General features: G+C 37.8%; 1 protein-coding gene across 1 annotated transcript; it reads left to right on the top strand.

Annotated features, from left to right (window-relative positions):
• The first annotated feature begins 2,982 nt into the window (after nucleotides 1–2,982).
• LOC137290893 (ethanolaminephosphotransferase 1-like) lies at nucleotides 2,983–19,733 on the top strand. Its single transcript, XM_067822063.1, has 9 exons — nucleotides 2,983–3,051; nucleotides 8,460–8,528; nucleotides 11,739–11,931; nucleotides 12,887–13,149; nucleotides 14,223–14,334; nucleotides 14,923–14,971; nucleotides 16,950–17,130; nucleotides 18,540–18,722; nucleotides 19,517–19,733. The coding sequence occupies exons 1-9, from the start codon at nucleotides 2,995–2,997 to the stop codon at nucleotides 19,577–19,579; spliced, it is 1,170 nt and encodes a 389-aa protein (XP_067678164.1). The 5' UTR covers nucleotides 2,983–2,994; the 3' UTR covers nucleotides 19,580–19,733.
• Nucleotides 19,734–20,823: the final 1,090 nt, after the last annotated feature.

Raw genomic sequence — 20,823 nt, 5'->3', positions numbered from 1 at the left:
TGAGTGAGTTTAGTTTTACGCCGCACTGGACAATATTTCAGCTATATGGCGGCGGTCTGTATATAATCGAGTCTGGAACAGACAATCCAGTGATCAACAGCATGGGCATGGATCTGCCCAATTGGTAACCGATGACATGTGTCAACCAAGTCAGCGAGCCTGACCACCCAGTCCCGTTAGTCGCCTCTTACAAGCTTAGTCGCCTTTTATGACAAGCATATGGGTTGTTGAATGCCTATTCTACCCCGGACCTTCACGGGTCTATACAAAATTAATACACACACATCACGTATATATATACACACATATATTTGATAACCCAGGTTCTCCGTAAAGACTGCCAGCATTTATATGATGCTTAAAGTGAGACTACATTATCACACGTGCTTCGTTAATTCCAAGGAACTCTCAGAAGTCAAGCTGTCAAACATGGTCACCAATGCAAGTTCTCTCCACGCCCAGCGTTACAAAACTTCAACTGATTTGAGACCAGGGCTCATATGTATAGAGTAATCTTAGTTAAATCAATCTTAGGCCCCAACAATCACCACACAATTGTCTAATCCACTTGCACAAAGCAGATCTTAGTGCAATTGTAACACAGCATTGGTTTAAGACTTCAACGGTGGAGAAACGAATTTCTTAAACTAGACACCTGTCTACAGTTGTTTATAAATGCATATCGCATGCTGCGCAAATACAAAGTGGAAATGGTCACTGCACACAAAACACACCTCCCTCAATCGCACTTTACGGAATTTTCATATGCACATTCAGAAGAAATCTTTGAAGGAAACGTAGATGGCCTATTTTTTACTGTTTATTATTTATGAACTAAGAATAATATTGAAACCACAGAAACACGTGCCCCTGTTAATGAAAATATTGAAAATACGAAAAAAATACATTCGTAAATTGGGTCTAGATTTAGTGATTTAATAAATATGTAAACTAAACCATAAAAATCAACAATATTTCTTTATAATATAGGAACTAAATGTATGATTTGCCAATGGTTGTCAATGAGACGTTGTTCAATTTTATGCACAGGAACAAACTCCAACCAAAGAACACAACCATGACAACACAGAGGATACGAACCTCCCCGACTCACTCACATATTGTATATCCCATATATAACATCCTTGAACACGGAGTTTACTCAGCCATACGTGAGGTTACATTCTTTTGTAAATATATAATAAAAATATATGATTATAGAGATATGATGGAATTTGGTGCATGCCCATAACAGTATTGACGCTTATCTTTATGCATAGTATGTGCTGTATGGGCGCGGTCTTTCCGAATGGGTAATTGGTTAGCCCGTGAGAGTCCATTAACCGATATAGGGTCTCGGGTTAACCAAAGGTTGGGATATATCCTATCTCCAACCACACACAGGTCAATGAACGATGTCGGCTTTACTGATAAAAACAGGAGAAACCCTGACAGTTGACACCTGTGTGGCCTACATGTATGAGAGCGAGTGAGTATTGTTTTGTGCCGCTTTTGGCAACGGAATTATATTACTGTGGGCAACACCAACTTAGTGAAGGAATGCGTTAATTTTACACTGCACTAAGTATTCCTGCTTTATTTGTCGGTGGTGTGTAAACAGCCAAGTCTGGACCAGACAACCCAGTGATCAGCAGCATGAACATCGATCTACGCAATTGGGTTATGACGACATGCACGTCACTGTGTCAGCCGAGGCCCGACCACCCGAACCAGTTAGTTGCTGAAGATCAATTCTAACCCGGATCTACCCCAATCCATTTGAAGTATACTTGTTATGAAGATTGCAAAGAAAAACACGCCTAGCTATATATCTTTAAATGGTATTCACCAAAAGTAACCATTATTTGACAAAGTTTTGCTCACACGCAAATTACATTTAGAAGTATATATGTGGTGATTTTCGTTGTGACCTTAAAAAATAAAAGGGCATACCCAGCACGACCCATATTTTCCCGAAAGAACAACTGTATCCCCGTTTAAATTGTGCCCACTGGCAACAAGACACAATCTAGTTATGGGGTTAAAGGTCTCCAGTTCGGTAGGTGATTTTGCGAATTATGATTTGGTTGCACCATGCCAACCTTCGCTGTGGACGCCACGACCGAGTACATTCTGTTATCAGTTAACAACAACGTTAATTAATTGAGTACAACAATTAGCTGAACATACTCCGATTACACATATGTATGGTCAGACCGCTATAAGTAATGTTCTTTACAAATACATGTACTTTTAGCACCCTTGTCTAAGCATCTAATGTCACACAGTCAACAAGCCATATTGATTTGAATAATGGAATAAATTCTGAATTTTCATCATGCTGAAGTTTAAATTCCTTCTCATTGTAAATATGGGTGTTTTTATTTTGTGTCTGTAAGGTCGCATATTTTGGGAGACTAGGCGATAAAGTCGAGGTTCTTGTGTATATTTCTTTCTGGCCATTACATTCCCACGTTGTGCTGTTCTGAAAGTAGTTGTCATTTTTAACAGGGTCAACTTGGTAGGGGGAAATAGTCAGAGGTCAAAATGTGAGTCTTTTGGGCAGGGTCATAGAGATAATACAAATAACAATTATCAGGGGCACTGTGTTAGCGCGTGCGTACGTGCGTACGTGCGCCCGTGTATATTGGGCCTTATAGTTAATGACAGGCCCTTTAGTACAATTTCAGTAGTAAATGGAATGAAATTTATTTTTATTAATCACTAAATTACTAGGATATTTTATATATATATATATTTTTTTGCTACACTTTATTACGTGATAACACGCAGTTATTAAGGTGGTCTCTCAAAACACGCCCAGAATTCGAAATAACGCTACTCGTGCATGCGTACCAAGGGATATTGAATGCAAGTCTAGTTTCCATGTAGTTTATTGAGTAACTACGCAGCTGTTGATTGGATGATATTTGACCGGAAGTTCATATATCCAATCGTAGGACCAGTTAGATGAGAAGGCACACAGCAAGCAGCATGGCGACCTTTGGTTATTTATCTAAAGAAGTTCTGACCGGTTTTGACAACTACAAGGTATAGCTGACTTCTAAGTTTGAATTAACTTAATTAAATTTCATAGAGATGCTTATTTATATATCGGAATTGAAAACTGTATGATCTGAGAGTGAAGTAGCTCGTTGAGGGTGATCACCACCTCAGTACGTGATTCGTTTGCCAAACTCCGGTCACTGGCCATCGTACACATTTCTTATAGGGTTTGTTCACGATTTCTTGATAGGTCGTGCACTTGACATGATTTGCGCGATAGGTACCATATGCTGTAGAATGTAGTAAATCGAGCACAGGGTTGTCATGTTAATAAATTCTGCTTTCAGTTTCACTTACAAATGCTATTTCGTTGATTTAGAAAAATAACTCACTTCTTTTTTCTCATGCAGTGATTGTTGTAATAGTGCTGACTGAAAAACAGCATTGTCCTCCTCAATCCCTGAATCTGATCTGAATATGTAATGTAAGACTTCATTCAAATGGATTTGGAAAAAACACACATGAAATGTTTAATTCGTAGTAGTAGCTAGCTGAACTAGAATAATAGATAAATATTTCACTTGCACCTTTAGGGACTGCAACTTCTTCAGCAAAGGTAATTAATCAGTCATCCTAACCCTAACTAGATTGCTAAAACCTGATGAAGGAGGCACTGGTTTCTCATCAATGGCCAGTTCTTAATTTTCAAAACGTGTGCCACACCTTTTGGTTCAAAGGAGTTACATGTATTTTGCTTATTGTCTTAGTAGTATTACATGCGATTGAAAGTACAAACTCTGATAATGAAACAAAGCAATGTATTTGAAGCATGATGAAGATATTAATCAAATGTTACTTCCATGATTGATAGATGCTATTGTTATCAGTATGGTCAATCAAAGTACTAAAACATCATGGACAAAATTCAAGCACACAGCAGTTGGGTCATGAGCTGTGAGGTATTACAGATTGCACATGCAATGAAATTGTGCTCAATATCCTTGCCATGGCACTGTGAAAAGTAGATGTGGCATGGATGAACAATTTTCAGTGTGTCCTGGTAGAATGACCAAAGTTCTAAAAGTAATATTCACTGTGATTAATTTACTGAGAAATATTTGACCATCTGCCCTCCTGTGATTCAAAGCCCATTTCTGCACCCCATCTGGCTATTTATCAGTGGCACCCTCAATCTCAGAGCTCAACACTGGCGTAACCATTTTGAATCATGAATGCAAGTGTGCATAACCGGAAAACCTGTTTTGGAAGATAATATTATGGGTTAGTTTATGGCCCAGGACAAAGGAAACAGAACTATTGTTACAGTCATGACGGTCTTTAGGAAATCCTGCTCTGAATTTACTGATTTACATGATGTTTGGTACTGATTTATTGTACATTCAATTGATTCTTATGATATTTTAAGTTAAACAGGTCATCAGAAAGTATAAGCACAAAAGCACCCCTAAATTATCTGTCTGGTGCTCAATGACACCCCTGAAATAATTGCATTTCTTTCCCTTTTGGTTGCCTAAATTATTGTTTACTTGAGAGGCATATTTCAGAAGTTGGAAGTAAATAGAATAAATGTATATTGATGACAACTTCTTCAATACTGGAACACGACGATTCGATACAGCTTCTTGTGTCGTTTTCAAAGTGTAAAAAATGAAAATGATACAAGAACCTGTACCGAAACGTTGTGTTCCAGTATTAAAGAAGTTGTCATCCATATACACTTATTCTATTCTAGATTATTGTTAATGAAACCAAGTTATGTAACCAGTATGCATTCTGTTTAAGGCATGATGATGATGATCAAATGTTTTTTTTTTCATGTTATCTTTCTACTGAAACCAGTACGATCAAAGTTCTTTGCCATCTTGGACGTGATTACCAGTATTTGGCATGTTAGGACTAAGAGAATAACCTGTAAGATATTAGGTATCTCCAATTGTATGTCATGAGAAAGTGGAATGTAAGCCTTACAATAGTTATTTAGGGACATGCGTTCCAGAATTCAGACTGTCAAATGGGTTATTTCATATATTGCCATGATATTCTGTGATCTTTTTGTTTAATAAACATGGTAAAAGTTATCAAATTGCATATCCCCAATTACCAGTACTTTTGTTTGTTGTTAAAGACTACAGTCTGCAATATTCCACATATCAACTGCAGCTTGTGAAATATAAGCAGTGAATGAGTTTAGTTTTGCTCCGTAATCAGCAATATTTTACCTATATGAAGACGGTCTGTCAATAGTGGAGTCATGGACCAGACAATCCAGTAGTCAACATTTACAAGCATCACTCTATTGATTTGGGATATGATGAAATGTGTCAACCAAATTAGGCAGTCTGATCACCCGATCCTGTTGGTTGCCTCTTATGTCAAGCGTAGGTCGCTGAAGATCAATTCTAACCAGGATCTTCACAGGTTGAATATGAGAAGCATGACCCAGCCTTTCCTATAATTCACTCTGGATACAATGACCAGACTATCAAACAAATCACCAGCCGTGATCCCTTTGGTTGCCATCCGTTATCACCACTTAAGTTGTTAGGGACCAAATCTAAGCCAGAAGCCCTCAGGGTACAAACACATTACTCTTTGAGCAAAGTCTCAAGATCCTCTTAAAACTGGATGTCAGAAACAGTGGATGGCATCATCTTGAATTGTTTAGGACAATGAGTTAGTGTGATGTCATGTTGCCATTGGCAGTTTTGCAAACAATACACATGCTGATACAATGGAACAATGAACAAAATACAGACTGCTCAATGAGATTTAGTGAAGATAATTTTAATGACATCCTGTAACATACCCTGATAAAAGGGTAATCCTATTATCAGATTAGCGTGATTACCATGGTTGCATTTAATAGATAAAACCACTCTAAGTCTAACCTTTTTGGTTCCTGCTTTACATAGTTGACCCATGAAGGTCTGGGGTAGAATTGGCCTTCAGTAACTCACAGTGTTCATGAATAGTGTTTCAAAGTAACAGGACATTGGGTCCTGTAAGTTTCAAAAGTCTGTCTGACCAACTGAAAATTCACAGGACCCACAGAATAAAAATTATACACATACTTCAGTGGTCAAGAATCTCACATCTAACATTTCTTATGGCCAGCACTGAAATTATTAACAAGTGTAAAATTTATATACAGCAAACAAATGGGGCATGTGACAATTTCAGTCAAAGTCATAGTGAAATATATAGTCGGACACCGGGTCTGATTGGTTGTAGACTTCTATCTGACCGTTGGCGAATCTGCCGGAATTGTCAGAGGGTCAGACAGTATTCGTGAACAATGAACTCATGCTTTTTGCAAGTGGTTACTATTCATTATGGGATCAGGTTGTCAGGCTTGCTGGCTTTGTTGACACATGTCATCGGTTACCAGTTAAGCAGATCAATGCTCATGCTGTTGATCACTCTGGAATTTCTGGTCCAGACTCCATTATTTACAGCCCAAAGCCTTATAGCTGAAATATTGCCGAGTGCAGCATTAGACTAAACTCACTCGTTCTCTTTCATATTGTGCTCCTCACTGTTTGATAAACAACAACTTCAGAAATTGTTCATGCTTGACATTAGTAAGGACAGCATTTAGAAATTGCATCCCAATTATCACTGATCACATGCTGATAGCCACCATTAAGATTAGAATTGGTCTTCAGCAACCTATCCTTGTCAGAGGCAACTAACAGGATCTGATTTTATTGTCGTATTGCAGTTGCATAGATTGATGCTCATATTGATCATATTGATCACTGGATTGTCTGGTCCAGACTTGAATATTTACAGACTGCCTCCAGCATAGCTGGAATATCATGGAGTGCAGCCTTTCACAACAAACACAGTCAAACCCACTCATGGTATCGAGGTATCATGGTATTTCAGGGATAAGTCTGTATAAAGATAAAAGATATGAGAAAAAAATGTCACATGGGACCAAAAACATGAGATCTTAGGGATTTAACATGTTTAACTGTTCATGATCTGAGTTGTTTATGAAAACATAGAATCAAATTGTGATGGTTTAAACACTCTATTATTTGTAATCATACAGGCGAGCAGGATGCGATTTTAGATTGCTGCAGATAAATTTGGGTGTGCTTGTATAGCAATAGATATCGCGGCCCAAGTCATTGTTAGTCAATCCCTGCTACCCTCTCTTTGCTTGAGACCCCAGATAGTGTAATACAGTTGCCATGTTTACAACACTGTTTCTCACTGAATAATAGGGCTGCAGTGAACAGACTGAGAGACATATACAATAGGGCTACAATGATTTGGTTCAATTCATCAAAACTCGAATCTGACACTTTAGTTTTGATTTTTATTTTGATTCAGTATTTGAATATCCATTTTATTTATTTCCACACAGCGAGAACTTAATTTTGAATCTAACTCTAGCAGTTTCGAGATCTGGAATAAGGTGGAATGTGATTGGTTTGACACTGGGCTAATTATCCAATGAGAATTTTGTTGAAAGACATGGCCAAGTTAACGATGGTTTTCACTCTAAAACCCTGAATCACTTGAACTCTGCGTGCTAAATGAATCTGATGTTTTTCTTGTGTAAAGAATTGAATCAAATTGAAAATGATCAATTGAGGGTAAAGTATCGGAAATTCAGTCATGGTCTGAATGAGTCATTTCATCCCTAATATACAATACATGCAATAAATATTAAGCAACAATATAAGTAGGTATCTTGGGTAGTATCATGTGTACTAGGGATGCAAGATTTCCTTTTGGCATTTGAGTGAATTGAACCATATCATCTTTGAGGAGTTCAGTTCATTATTCATGATCACATTGAACCATCGTTTCTTAAAAGTAGTGTTTTTACTTGGGTTTGTCAAACAAGATACACAAAATAGAATATCTACGAGCCATGAAGGTTAATAGTCAACATATTTCATTTCACAGTTACCTGGATACTGGTTATTGTCATGTTAAAGTAACATGTGCAACGTGTAGAAAGCATGTCACGTTAATATTTTTGTTATTATTTCACTGAATGCATGTGTACTGAATAATAAATCGGCTGCTGCTGTGTTATTGTTTTTGTTACCCAATATTCATGATATGAATCATATTCACCTCATAGTGGAATCATGGCAGCACTAAAGAGCATGTTGTCACAATGCTGTTGGTAGCCTGTTGCTTTGGAAACTGGCCATATGGAACACCAGCTATGCCTTTGCATGGCTTGAATGTCATGCCATACATTCATTTCTGCATATCGCCTTTGATACACAGCTGACGTGATCAGTTTGAAAAAACAGTGTTATTTAGTTGGATTACCATGAATAGCAATTGAATTCATGAAGAGGTACGGATCATTTCACCCTAGTGAAATAGGTGAATCGTAGCAGCCGCAATGAATTAGTCAGAAAAATAATCCACTTCTAATCTGACCCTTGTTTGTTTTGCAGTACAGTGCCGTGGACACAAGTCCCGTAGCTAACTACATCTGTCACCCCTTCTGGAACTGGATAGTACAGGTGAGTAGTGGTATAGTGGATAGTGTTTCAGATGAGCTGCATGTTTGCTTATAATAGGCCAATAAGTTGAAATACGCAACACAAATGAATGCCAGGATATGAAAAAACACTTATTATTTACCTGTACGCTATCTAAATAACAATGCATATTTACCCAATAAATCAACATCAGGTTGTATATCATATTAATTTAAAAGAGTGAAAATATAGATGCTATATTATTTAAATCGATCTTTGTATCTCGATTTTGCCACCCAAATGGATGTAGACAATGTAGATATTATTCCTTACGTCACAAGTAGATAAAGCTGTATTAGCTATAATTTAGCACTGTTAGTTATTCATTTTTAACCTAGAAGATTTTTTCTTGTCTCTATCATTGGATAAAAAAGTCGCACCTATTAAACCTTTTATTTGAAATGATGCCCTGAATTTATAAACATGGTGAGCATCAAAATGTATAGATACACACTTAAAATTGTAAATACCCGCTTAGTATAGATACACACTTAAAATTGTAAATACCCGCTTAGTATAGATACACACTTAAAATTGTAAATACCCGCTTAGTATAGATACACACTTAAAATTGTAAATACCCGCTTAGTATAGATACACACTTAAAATTGTAAATACCCGCTTAGTATAGATACACACTTAAAATTGTAAATACCCACTTAGTATAGATACACACTTAAAATTGTAAATACCTACTTAGTATAGATACACACTTAAAATTGTAAATACCCGCTTAGTATAGATACACACTTAAAATTGTAAATACCCACTTAGTATAGATACACACTTAAAATTGTAAATACCCGCTTAGTATAGATACACACTTAAAATTGTAAATACCCGCTTAGTATAGATACACACTTAAAATTGTAAATACCCACTTAGTGTAGATACACACTTAAAATTGTAAATACCCGCTTAGTATAGATACACACTTAAAATTGTAAATACCCCCTTAGTATAGATACACACTTAAAATTGTAAATACCCGCTTAGTATAGATACACACTTAAAATTGTAAATACCCGCTTAGTATAGATACACACTTAAAATTGTAAATACCCACTTAGTATAGATACACACTTAAAATTGTAAATACCCGCTTAGTATAGATACACACTTAAAATTGTAAATACCCACTTAGTTTTGAATTTATGGGTAAACAAAAATTATAGGCACATGGTCAAAAGCCTATCTGGAGTCCAGGTTCTCTCTAGTACAAGAATTTTCATGCATATGCACACAGTTTTGTATACCAGCAAAATAATTTGGAACATTACATACTGTTCCCATTGAACAGTGAGTGAGTTTAGTTTTATGCCACACTCAGAATATTCCAGCTCTGTGGCGGCGGTCTGTGAATAATTGACTCTGGACCAGACAATCCAGTGATGGGCATCGATTTGCGCAACTGGGAACCGATGACGTGTCAACCAGGTCAGCGAGCCTGATCCTGTTAGTCGCCTCTTTAGACCAGCATAGTCACCTTTTATGGCAAGCATGGGTTGCTGAATGCCTATTCTACCCCGGACCTTCACGGGTCTTTGATCAGAATTTCAAACTTTCTATATAAGATGACCGAACAAACAACATGCAACTTTATATCATGATATGTTATACCTGTAAAGATAGTGGCTGCAATTTGTCTCCTGAGAGCCATATTTTTCTTAAGTGAAGACTAACAGCATCAGGTGGTCAGACTTTATGACTTTAAAGATTCATGTCAGCATATCCCAATTATGGAGTGAGTGAGTGACTGAGTGAGTGAGCGAGCGAGGAATGTTTAGCCTTCAACAGTATTGCAGCTGTGTGCCGGCAGTCTATATAATTGAGTATGGTCCAGACAATCCAGTGATCAACAGCATGAGCATTGATCTACACAACTGGGGTACGATGACATGTCAACCAGGTCTGTGAGTCTAGCCACTTGTTCCCCTTAGTTGCCTCTTATGACAAGCATTGTTTACTGAAGTTTAACCAAGACCTTCAATAACTTAATAAGCCCGAACCAGCCAGTCCTATAACCCACAGTCTGGATACAATGGCCAGTCTATCAAACAAACCACTGAACCTGACCACTGGATCCCTTTGGTTGTCTGATGTCCGTCACTGCATTTCTCCAGTCTCTATTATTCGAACACTGCTGTTATAAAGCTGAAAAGGGTGTTTGTGTGCAAAATTTAACAATAAACAAGATGAACCAACAAAAATAATCAATATGTTAATAGCTAACAAGTCATTATAAGGGTATACCAGTGTTTTTGTTTGTACATCTCTGAAGATAACTAAGGCTGTAAACATATCCACTTTTTATGCAGAGTTTACTCAGTTGATGATGATGATGATGATGATGATGATGATGATGATGATGATGATGATTATTAGTTGACTTCCAGTTAATTGAAATATTTGAAAATTGGTCGCAATGACCAAACAGCCAGGCAATGAATGATATTTTCCCATATTCAAATACAAACGATTTTGGAACTACTGTTTTAGAGTTTGAAACGGTTGACAATGAAGCATATCTTAGAGACAAACTATAAGGGCCTGAAAATGTGCAGGAGGTTTATATTCATGATAGTCATCACTTTATATGAGGAATTTGCATCGTTTTTATCCCCTAAAACACAAAGGAAAACAGCAACAAGGGACAACAACCTGAACAGGAAAATTGCCCAAACCTGGTACAAGTCAGTATTCATTTCGGGCAATCAAATCATGGTATCTTACTTGTCCGCTGGCTACAAGACAATTTCCGCTAACAGTTTCAAACTGCAAATAAACTTGGGTTTCATTTCATATCTGCTCAAAATCTAGCTGTTAGATTTGGTAATGATGATAAGGTAGAGTTATCTCTATTTTCTATTTATCACTTCTCGATAAATAGTGCAGTAAACATCGACATCAAATACCATGTTGATATATTCTTTCATATTTACATAATCATGATTATGTCATAAAAATGAGGGCAAGTGGATAATTAGTCAGGTCAAGTTGTTTTCTTAAAGTCACTTGTGGCTAGTGGCTTTTGAACCCCTGAAAATGATGATAACCAATTTCTTTTGATGATTGCTCATTGGTATTGAACAGATCATCAACTGTGACATTTCAGTCAATTCCGAACTTTAGTGATGATGATGATGTCGATGATGATGATGATGATGATGATGATTATGATGATGTTTCCAGTTCTACCCACTATGGATCGCTCCGAACGTGCTGACACTGTCGGGATTCCTCCTCCTCCTACTCAGCTTCATCGTCATGACATACTTCGACCCCGACTTCTATGCCTCCAGTCGAGACTACCCTGACTATGACATCATACCCAACTGGGTGTGGCTCATGGGTGCTGTCAACAACTTCATGTCACATAATCTGGGTAATTGATGTTCAGTGTTGATCATCCATAGTCTTTGAATGGCATTTTGAAAAAATGCACAATAAAAGGGGAAGTTTGCGGAACTAGGACTGAGTAGATGAGTGAGTTAAGTTTTGCGCTGCTTTTAGCAATGTTCCAACAATATCACAATGTGGACACCAGAAATGGACTTCATGCATTTGACTCCTGTGGGGAATCGAACCCTGGTCTTCAGTGTGACGAGCGAATGCATTAACCAACAGACTTCCCCACTGATCCTATGAAACTAGCAGTCAGCTAAATATGTACATGTGATATGTGAAAAGTGATAAGATAACAGTGGTTGACACTTGACAAGGGAAGCCAGTAGTGTATTGGCGCTAACATTGACGAAAAGAAGCCATGGGTAAATCAGGTGTAAGTGGTACAGATAGGTAATGAAACATTGGTAAAAACTGACACAGGGAGTGCAAGGGAGGTAACTGTACTGATTGATGATCCCGCTTAAAATCAGATCTTTTGCAATTATGAAACCTTGCAGGATATAGATCTGAAGGTATTTAACAGGAGGAAGGTCAGGCTGTCCTTGGGTGAACTAGAGGTGCCAAGCCTAAATGTACAGGGCCTAGATTTTCGATCTCTCTTAGCACTAAGATAGTCACTTACCATGTTCTGACAAGATGCTAAGAGCTTTGAAAATCTCGCCCTGGTTCTGTAGTCAATTTATATGACCATCTATAGAAGTTTGGTTGATGGGGTACTATCTACTCATCCATGAGTCTGAGGAAAATTCAAGACTTTTGTTTAATAGAATTTTAATTTTCTGAATTTAGAATGGGCCACTGCCCTTGTATCAATAGTAGCCTAATGTGCAAAATGGCCCATGGCCCCTGCCATTCCCAACGCCTTCTTTAGCCCCTCAAAGGGCTTTACATTGTTTTACAAAGAAGTTGATATTCCTTGCTGTTATTCCCAGATGGTACAGATGGCAAGCAGGCCCGGCGTACAGGCACCAGCTCACCGCTCGGGGAGCTGTTTGACCATGGATTGGACAGCATGGGTGCACTCTTTATACCAGTGGCTCTCTACTCCATATTTGGGCGCGGTGAGATGAGCGTGGATGTGTTTCGTTGCTACTACATCATACTGGGGATCATGACATGTTTCATATTGTCCCACTGGGAGAAGTACAACACTGGCATCCTCTTCCTGCCCTGGGGGTATGACATCAGCCAAATAGTAAGTACTTCTTCTTTTCTTCTTGTTTGTTGTTTTGTTGTTTAACGCAGCACAAAGCAATATTCCAGCACATGATGGCGGTCTGTAAATAATGAAGTCTGGGCCAGAAAATCTAGTGATTGACAGGTGCCCACCTGATCATACCTACCCTGTTTCTATGATGCATGTATAAGGAAACGGACATTTTTTTTTTTTTTTTTTTCGCACTGACATCTTAACAAAGTCAGCGAGTCTTACTACCTGATCCTCTTTGTTGGCACTTGTGACAAGCATAGATTGCTAAAGACAAATTGTTACCCAGATATCCATGGCTTTGAAAATAGTGAGCCGATCCATCAAAGACATTCATCAATGTTGACTACCTTCCTTCATAAACATCATTGTACCGACACAAGATGAGTCAAATAAACTGTATGAATATTCTTTGAGCATGTGGAATGAGATCCCAGTGCTGAATGTCAGTGTTCAGCATGTTCAGTTTTTGAATGGCGAAGTTAGTGAATGTTGAATGCAGATATGGAGTCGACAAGCCCCTACTTCTGAATCAGCAGATTTGAGTGATTTCTCTGACTTACACCATCTAACCATGCCATTGTCATTGCCTCAGTTCTACTTCAGAATGTTTTCAAGTTCAGAAAGGCTAGTGAATTGATGGCTCATAATTGTCTGTGATGACTAAGTCTTTACGTTACCATACATCCATGAAATTTCTTCTCCTCTAATATTTTCACCTCACAAGCTTGTATGTTGAACATACTAGCTGTCATAAGCTAATCTTGTATTGAGGACCACTTTTGTTAGTGCTGTATTGTATTAGATATGTAATTTGAACAAGTGATTAAGATCATTTCAGATGTTCTTAAGAAGTGAGTGTTTTTATATTTACTTTAACTTATTGGCATGCATATGAAAGTAGAAAAAAAGTTTGCTGCTTTGAAACAACATATTTGGCAACATATGTCAGTGAATTAATTCAATGTGTTGAAATTGCCATGTTTTTATGCTTGCTTTTCTCAATGATTTCTTGTTATGGAATAATGACTCTGAGTGATTGTGTTTTTCTTCTGTTTCAGGCTATGACGTTTGTGTATCTAATAACATATTTTGGAACATATGAGATCTGGAAGTTCACAGTTCCTATTATTGACTGGACAGCAGCTGAGTGTGTCGTGGTGCTGTGCTACAGTGAGTGTTTTTCTGAATTTTGTAGTGATCAGTACAGTTGCCATGTGTTTTTGAAATAATGCTGTAAATTTGGTATTATTGATGGAATATCTGATGTATCTGCAACATGCCCTGTTATTTAGTTGCAATGTTGCTGAAAACAGGTCCAGTGATGTATCTGCAATGTTGACAATTGCGTATGTGACAGAGCTGAAGCTATTGCAGATTAGGTGTCTGTAATATTGATGCAATATTGCTGATTATTGCTTATGTCAAAAAAGTGAAGCTTTTGCAGACTAGATGTCTGTAACAGAACTGCAGTATTAGTGCAGTATACCTGATTATTGCTGATGTGACCCAAGTGAAGGTTTTGCAGACTAGATGTTTATGATATGGCTGCAATATTTGCTGCAACATTGCTGACTACAGATCCAGTCTTATAACCGTAACATTCCTGAAAACATTACTTGTGATATAGCTACAGTATTAGCTGCATGTAGCTGCAGTATTGCTAAAAAGGTTCAACTGTTAAATGTTTGCTATCTGCAGTTGTCAAGTGTGCATGTGTTACACACTACCCTGAATCCCATTTTTTTGCATCCATTACAGTGGGATTCTTCTTACTGACATTCCCCCCAAGTCTCTACAACCTATACGTGTAAGTATCTCAACTTGGTAGCATTTGTTCGTCATGCAGAGCACCCCACTTCATTCCCCACATAGGTGCAATGTGTGAAGCCCATTTCTGGGGTCTTGATGTTGCTGGAATAATGCCAAAAGCGGCATAAAACCAATGTAGCTCACTCTCACTCTCACTCTCACTCTCACTCTCACTCTCACTCTCACTCTCACTCTCACTCTCACTCTCACTCTCACTCTCAGTACCCTGACACTTGCGAACATCATTCAGGACTGGACCACCTCTGTAGTCTGTAGTGTCTGACTGAAGAGTCCCTAATTTTACAGTTGGTTTTGTCAATAACTAAAGATGATAGAAAGATGATACTTATTATCTTAACTATTGCTGAACAGTAAGTGAATAAAACTACTGCAGGTTAATTCTTGATTAATACTTGACTGAGTGTGGTATCTAGTCTATGTAATGATGTACCAAACTATCAACTGATAGCAATTGTGTCTCCAAGAGCTATTAATCAATGGTACCAGACAAAAAACTGTTGATGCATCAATAGTATGTGTTATTATCAATAACTTTAGTAATTGACTTCCAGTGATCAGTCAGTTATTGAAAAAGACCGATACTACTTCAGCTTGCTTTCATTTCATATAAACTATACATTCATCTGGGAAATGACTTCAAATGAGACAGTTCAAGGAGAAAATATTTCGCAATAGTATTGCAACAGTTGGTCGCAATACTATGTTGCAGTTGACAGTCATGGTCACAATTGTTGTTTCCCCCTCAACAGTCACCCCTGTGTTAAACAGTAGACTAGCACTATGAAATCGGCAGAAAAGGGGACTAATACACATCTACTCACAAATGCATACAGGGATCGAACTTAAGTTTTCTTAGAGTATGCCTCATGGGCACTGTCAGTGTCATGATCATTTAAGTGTGCCATTTCATGACTTGCAGTGGGTGAATGTAAAAGTAATGAGGAATAAAACAATGTTAGGTATGTATTTCTGTCTATTTACTGACCTCAAATTTTGAAAAGACTTTGATGACAAGCTGTCTGTCTGACCTGTACACTTTATCATTGTTCATTGTTCATAATGTCATTTTAAATCATGAAAGATAATAACAGTTAAAACATACATTAATGCACTTTATCAAACAAATCAAGTGTGCCACAAGGGCAGGCAGGTAAGAATTTAATTATTTCAATCCCAGGCACACGAGTGTGTATGCAGAGTAATCACTGACACAGTGTTTGTCTGATTTCACCGTCAACTTAAAGCAAAGTGTCATAATGTATGGGTTTCACAAGATGTGTGTACATGATTAGATTTATTACCTTGTAAACAACAAGACAAACTGTATGCAGCACTAACAAAACCACTAATGGGATCAAGATGTATATAGAAAACAGCCCGACAACGTGAACTGTTTTTAACAAGATCGTTCAGCTAGCAAGACATCATAGTGAACTGTGTAGTAAGACAACATAGTGAAGCCCATGTGTAGTAAAATTCTTTTTGGCCTTATAAGGTGAGGTATTGAAAGTTACAGTTCACTGAATATGATTCTGAGTGCTGACAGTGACATGGGCTTGTGTTTGAGAGTAAACTCTGGAAAGCAACATCTAAAGTCTTGATTTTGATGATGTGTAATACATTATCTCAGTACAGCTTTATGTCTTGTGACTATGTGTCCCAGGACACGTAGTTGTGAGTAAGTGCCTCGTTAGGATCAGAAAGCCACATGAACTCAGTGGGACAGGTGGGAGCAAGAACTGTATAATCCCCAGGGAGTTGAGATTGATAACGCAACGTGCCATTGAGGTTGACATCCAGTGATTGAGGGAAAACCAAAGCACATTTGAGTAGCTGAGCAGGATGTTAGCACTATACAAGTGTGATGATGATGATGATGATGATGATGATGATGATGATGATGATGATGATGAAGAAGAATAATGTTCTCCACGTTGGCTCCTGACTGATTTCAGATCTTACCGTGACAAGACAGGAAAGATGAGATCCTTCTCTGAAGCAATGCGACCTCTTGTATCAACAGCGCTGCTGTTTACCCTGTTATTATCATGGGCCAGTTTGTCCTCCTACAGAGTCTTGGACAAGCACCCTAGACTATTCTACTGGACCACCGGAGCAGCCTTCTCAAATATAGCAGTGAGTACCTCCCTCATACCCAGTGTTCCTTGCATTCATCGAGTTGTTCTTTTGAAGTGGAAGATGTGACGATTCATTATGTCTCACTGAGTCCATTCCACAAATCACATTTGGTATACTTTTGGTTCATTTTGGAAAAGTCGACCCCCATTTGATAAACAAGTGTTGAAATGTTTCCTTTTGTTGAAAACATACAATAAAGTGTGAAAAGCACATTTGCCCTGTTTTCTCCCTCCTCACGATATTTTGATTGTGTAGGTCTGGCCTAGAATCAGTCTGCGTGTTTTTAGAAGCTGACGACCAAACTGGCTGGTCAGGGTCATTGACAAGCCGGTGATGTTGAATCACTCGATTTTTCGAATGCAGGCTCAGCTGTTTCATAGTGTTCAACTTGAGTTACCATACTATACAAATAGTGATATTTGCTTAACATCCTTTTCCTTGAAGTCTGCCCTATGACTTTGTCTACTAGACACTGGAAACCATGAAACTTCAATATACAATGGAAGCTCTCAAAACTGGCAGCCCTCAACACTGGCATGCTCACAATATTGGCGCTGTGTCCTTTCAAGCCTTAATAAAAACTGGGCCAATGGCCCACCTGCCCACAGTTACGTGAGTCATGTCCAATTGCTGTGACTTGTTAGACATACAGTAGCCAGCAGTTACTATAGTTTGGCATGAAATGCATGTGGACCCTTCTTTTTGTAAATAACTCTTCATCCAATAATCCAATAGATCTCAAACTTTGCAAGTGGATGTTATGTACCTGTCTATGTAACTGTCAACAAAATAAACAGCAGAACGCTGACAGCAGCGGAGTGGCGTAGAATCAATGCCGGAATTTGGCTCTGGCAAAAGCTAATTTATGATCATTTACATGCCCTCTAATCTGGTGTCCTTTTATTCCGTATTTCGGCACAAGAAAGACCACCCAATTGACTGTTTGTACAGTAACTAAGGCTTTTTAAAACAGCGTCCAATATCTTGGCTCTCCTGCTGATTTGCTGAAAGTGTATTAACAGCATGCTGGCTTACCATCAGCCTTAAGCTCATTGATGTTGCTAATTGTGAGTGTCACATGCCACTTACAGTATAAATTAATCCAAAGTACCAATTTGGCAGGCAAATAGTTTTGGACATTTTGCAAAAGGGAAGAATTCATTGGTGTTTTACGGCACACTGAAGATCAAAGGCAAAGGTTCTCTAAACCAGCACACCCTCTATGCAAGCAGATTTTTGCTAACCCCAATGAATGCTGTGTTAGAGGGCTTCCACAGTAGCCTCATTGCAGCCATTGTTGTGAATGAAAAAAATTACAGCTTGATTCAGTTTATAGGCAGTTGCATTGTTGGGTCATGACAAGCATTGTGTTTCGTAATCGTAAGCTGAGTTTTGTTTTGTTTCAGTGCAATCTAATTATTGCTCAGATGAGCAACACCCGGTGTGAGCTGATCAACACGCTGCTGTTGCCACTATTCACAATTGTCTTCCTTTGTGGAGTTTTTAGTCTTGGGAACATCGAGTTCTACCTACTCTGGTCATACTGCATATACGTGACAGTGTCTCATGTTATATTTGGTGTCAGTGTGGTAGGTACCAGTTTGATGATTGTTTGCAGGAATTATGTATTACATATCTATGGGATCGTTTTGAGAGGAGAAATGGCCAGTGTGTTTTCTTAAGACCATTTCTGGTGTTTCTTGCTGTGATATTGCATGAATATTGCTAATACAGTGTGAAACAATAAGCAATCTCTTACTTCATATGTCTGGAATATTGACAACACACTGATATTCACTCTCAGCAGCATCTTTAAAATACTGTATTGTTAGAAATCAATTATAATAGTAGTGTATAACAAGGGGGTAAGCACAGTACTTGGAACAGTGAAACAAGTGCACGTGAGATACGTGATGAGTGTAACCTTAGACCAATTTAACTTTTTCTCAGTGTTTCATGTTATGTGCATACCCCCTTGTCATACAAACCAATAACAGCAATCTGAAACTATGATCGCTACTTAAAAATCTTTAAGTTGTATGAAATTCTGTGATTTAAATGTTCAATTGGTAAGGTATAATTCTGAGGATTTGCAATTTCAGTTTAATCTATTTACTTTTTCCTTTAAAGTAAATTTCATCAGTATGTTCTCATTGCAAACAGACTATAATTCTTCTAAAAGTAGGATTGAATTTTTCTGAAAGAAGGATTGAAACCAGGTCCCTGTTTCTCGTACCAATCATAATAGTTACAACAGTCGTAAGTCTGTGTTAAAGTATGGGAGTTACGATCACGTTAGTGCTACGACCGTTTTGAGGAATGAGGCCCAGACATTTACTCAATCTTACCATGAATTATCTGATTATATTTTTTGTCTTTTCAGGTGTGTGAAATGTGTGAGCATTTCAATATCAGAGCATTTACCATACCAGTGAAGAAATCCTGATCACAGTCTTCATTTTAAATACTGCTCTTATTTATTGTTTGTGATATTGAAAGTCAGAGGCCATGTTGTTTATTCAGATATTATGGCTGTTCAGAGCTCAGTCCTTGTTAGACATCACCAGCAAGGAAGGTGTAGTGGAACCCTTCCTCCAACCATCCAGACCCTGCTTGTTATACATTTCTATGAACATCTTCAGTACTTCATAGATTTGTACACACTCCGTTCATCTGTCACCAGAAAATAAATCCTAATAATGGTGTTGCAATTTTAAACTAATTGATTAAGCAAGGCTTAGATTCAGTGAGAGGTGTTCTCCGATCTACGATATGAAGATTAGGCCGGGCCAATTTTATTTCTTTTCAAAAATGTGAAAAAATAATGATTTATTTTTGCCACTCAAAAAATAAGTTGGCCGAAAATGTAAACTTGCAGGAAAATGTTTTCTAGGTTGTTTTTTGCCCCATATGCCCCTTACACACTTCATAAATTGCCAATAGTGAAATACTTTTAGTATTTAAACAGAATATTATTTGACTGGTGATTTTTATTTTTAATTTTTTCCCTCCTGCCTTTTATATTTCTGAGGACAAACATCCATAAGCCAAACAAAACTGGTCTGGCCTAACCTCTCAAAGTATGTATATCGTCCTGGTTGACAATATAGGCAGCATGTACATAGCATTTTGCTGGACTGAAACCTGAGTCTAGGAAAATTCTGTTCGGGCTTGTAAGTTAACCTTATAGCAGTGTTGAATATTTGAAAGAATCTGGTACTAAATAAGTATAGCAATAACTATAGCACTAAAGGTCAATGACATTGATCTCATTGATCATGTGATTAGATGCATAAATATTTGGCAACAACTGACATCCTTTTTGACGTCTGCTCTATGCATTGCCTCCGTTGTGGACTGAAGTAGGATTCTCACACACCTGGAATATAGATGTCTAAAGGCTATATCTCATTAGCTTGATTTAAATAGGTGTGTGACTTCTTCATTCCAGAGGGACAGTATTTGTCCCTGGATGATGATGGAACATAGTATATGCATGACAGCGAAATATTTATGATATTTTCCATGCTCTGAGAATAATGTCAGAACCATTCCACATTTGCAGACATCCAAATCCTTGTTTCATATTATTGTCAGAGAGTCTAGGATTTTTTTATTGCTGTCAACTTTATTTTTTTGTTCGTATCAAGTTTCCTTTCTTCTTCCCAACGGATGAATGGAGTTTAGCTC

This window comes from Haliotis asinina, chromosome 7, assembly GCF_037392515.1.
Source record: "Haliotis asinina isolate JCU_RB_2024 chromosome 7, JCU_Hal_asi_v2, whole genome shotgun sequence".
Lineage (NCBI taxonomy): Eukaryota > Metazoa > Mollusca > Gastropoda > Lepetellida > Haliotidae > Haliotis > Haliotis asinina.
Note: the sequence above shows the minus strand (reverse complement) of the source record. Positions and strands in the feature narration are given on the sequence as shown.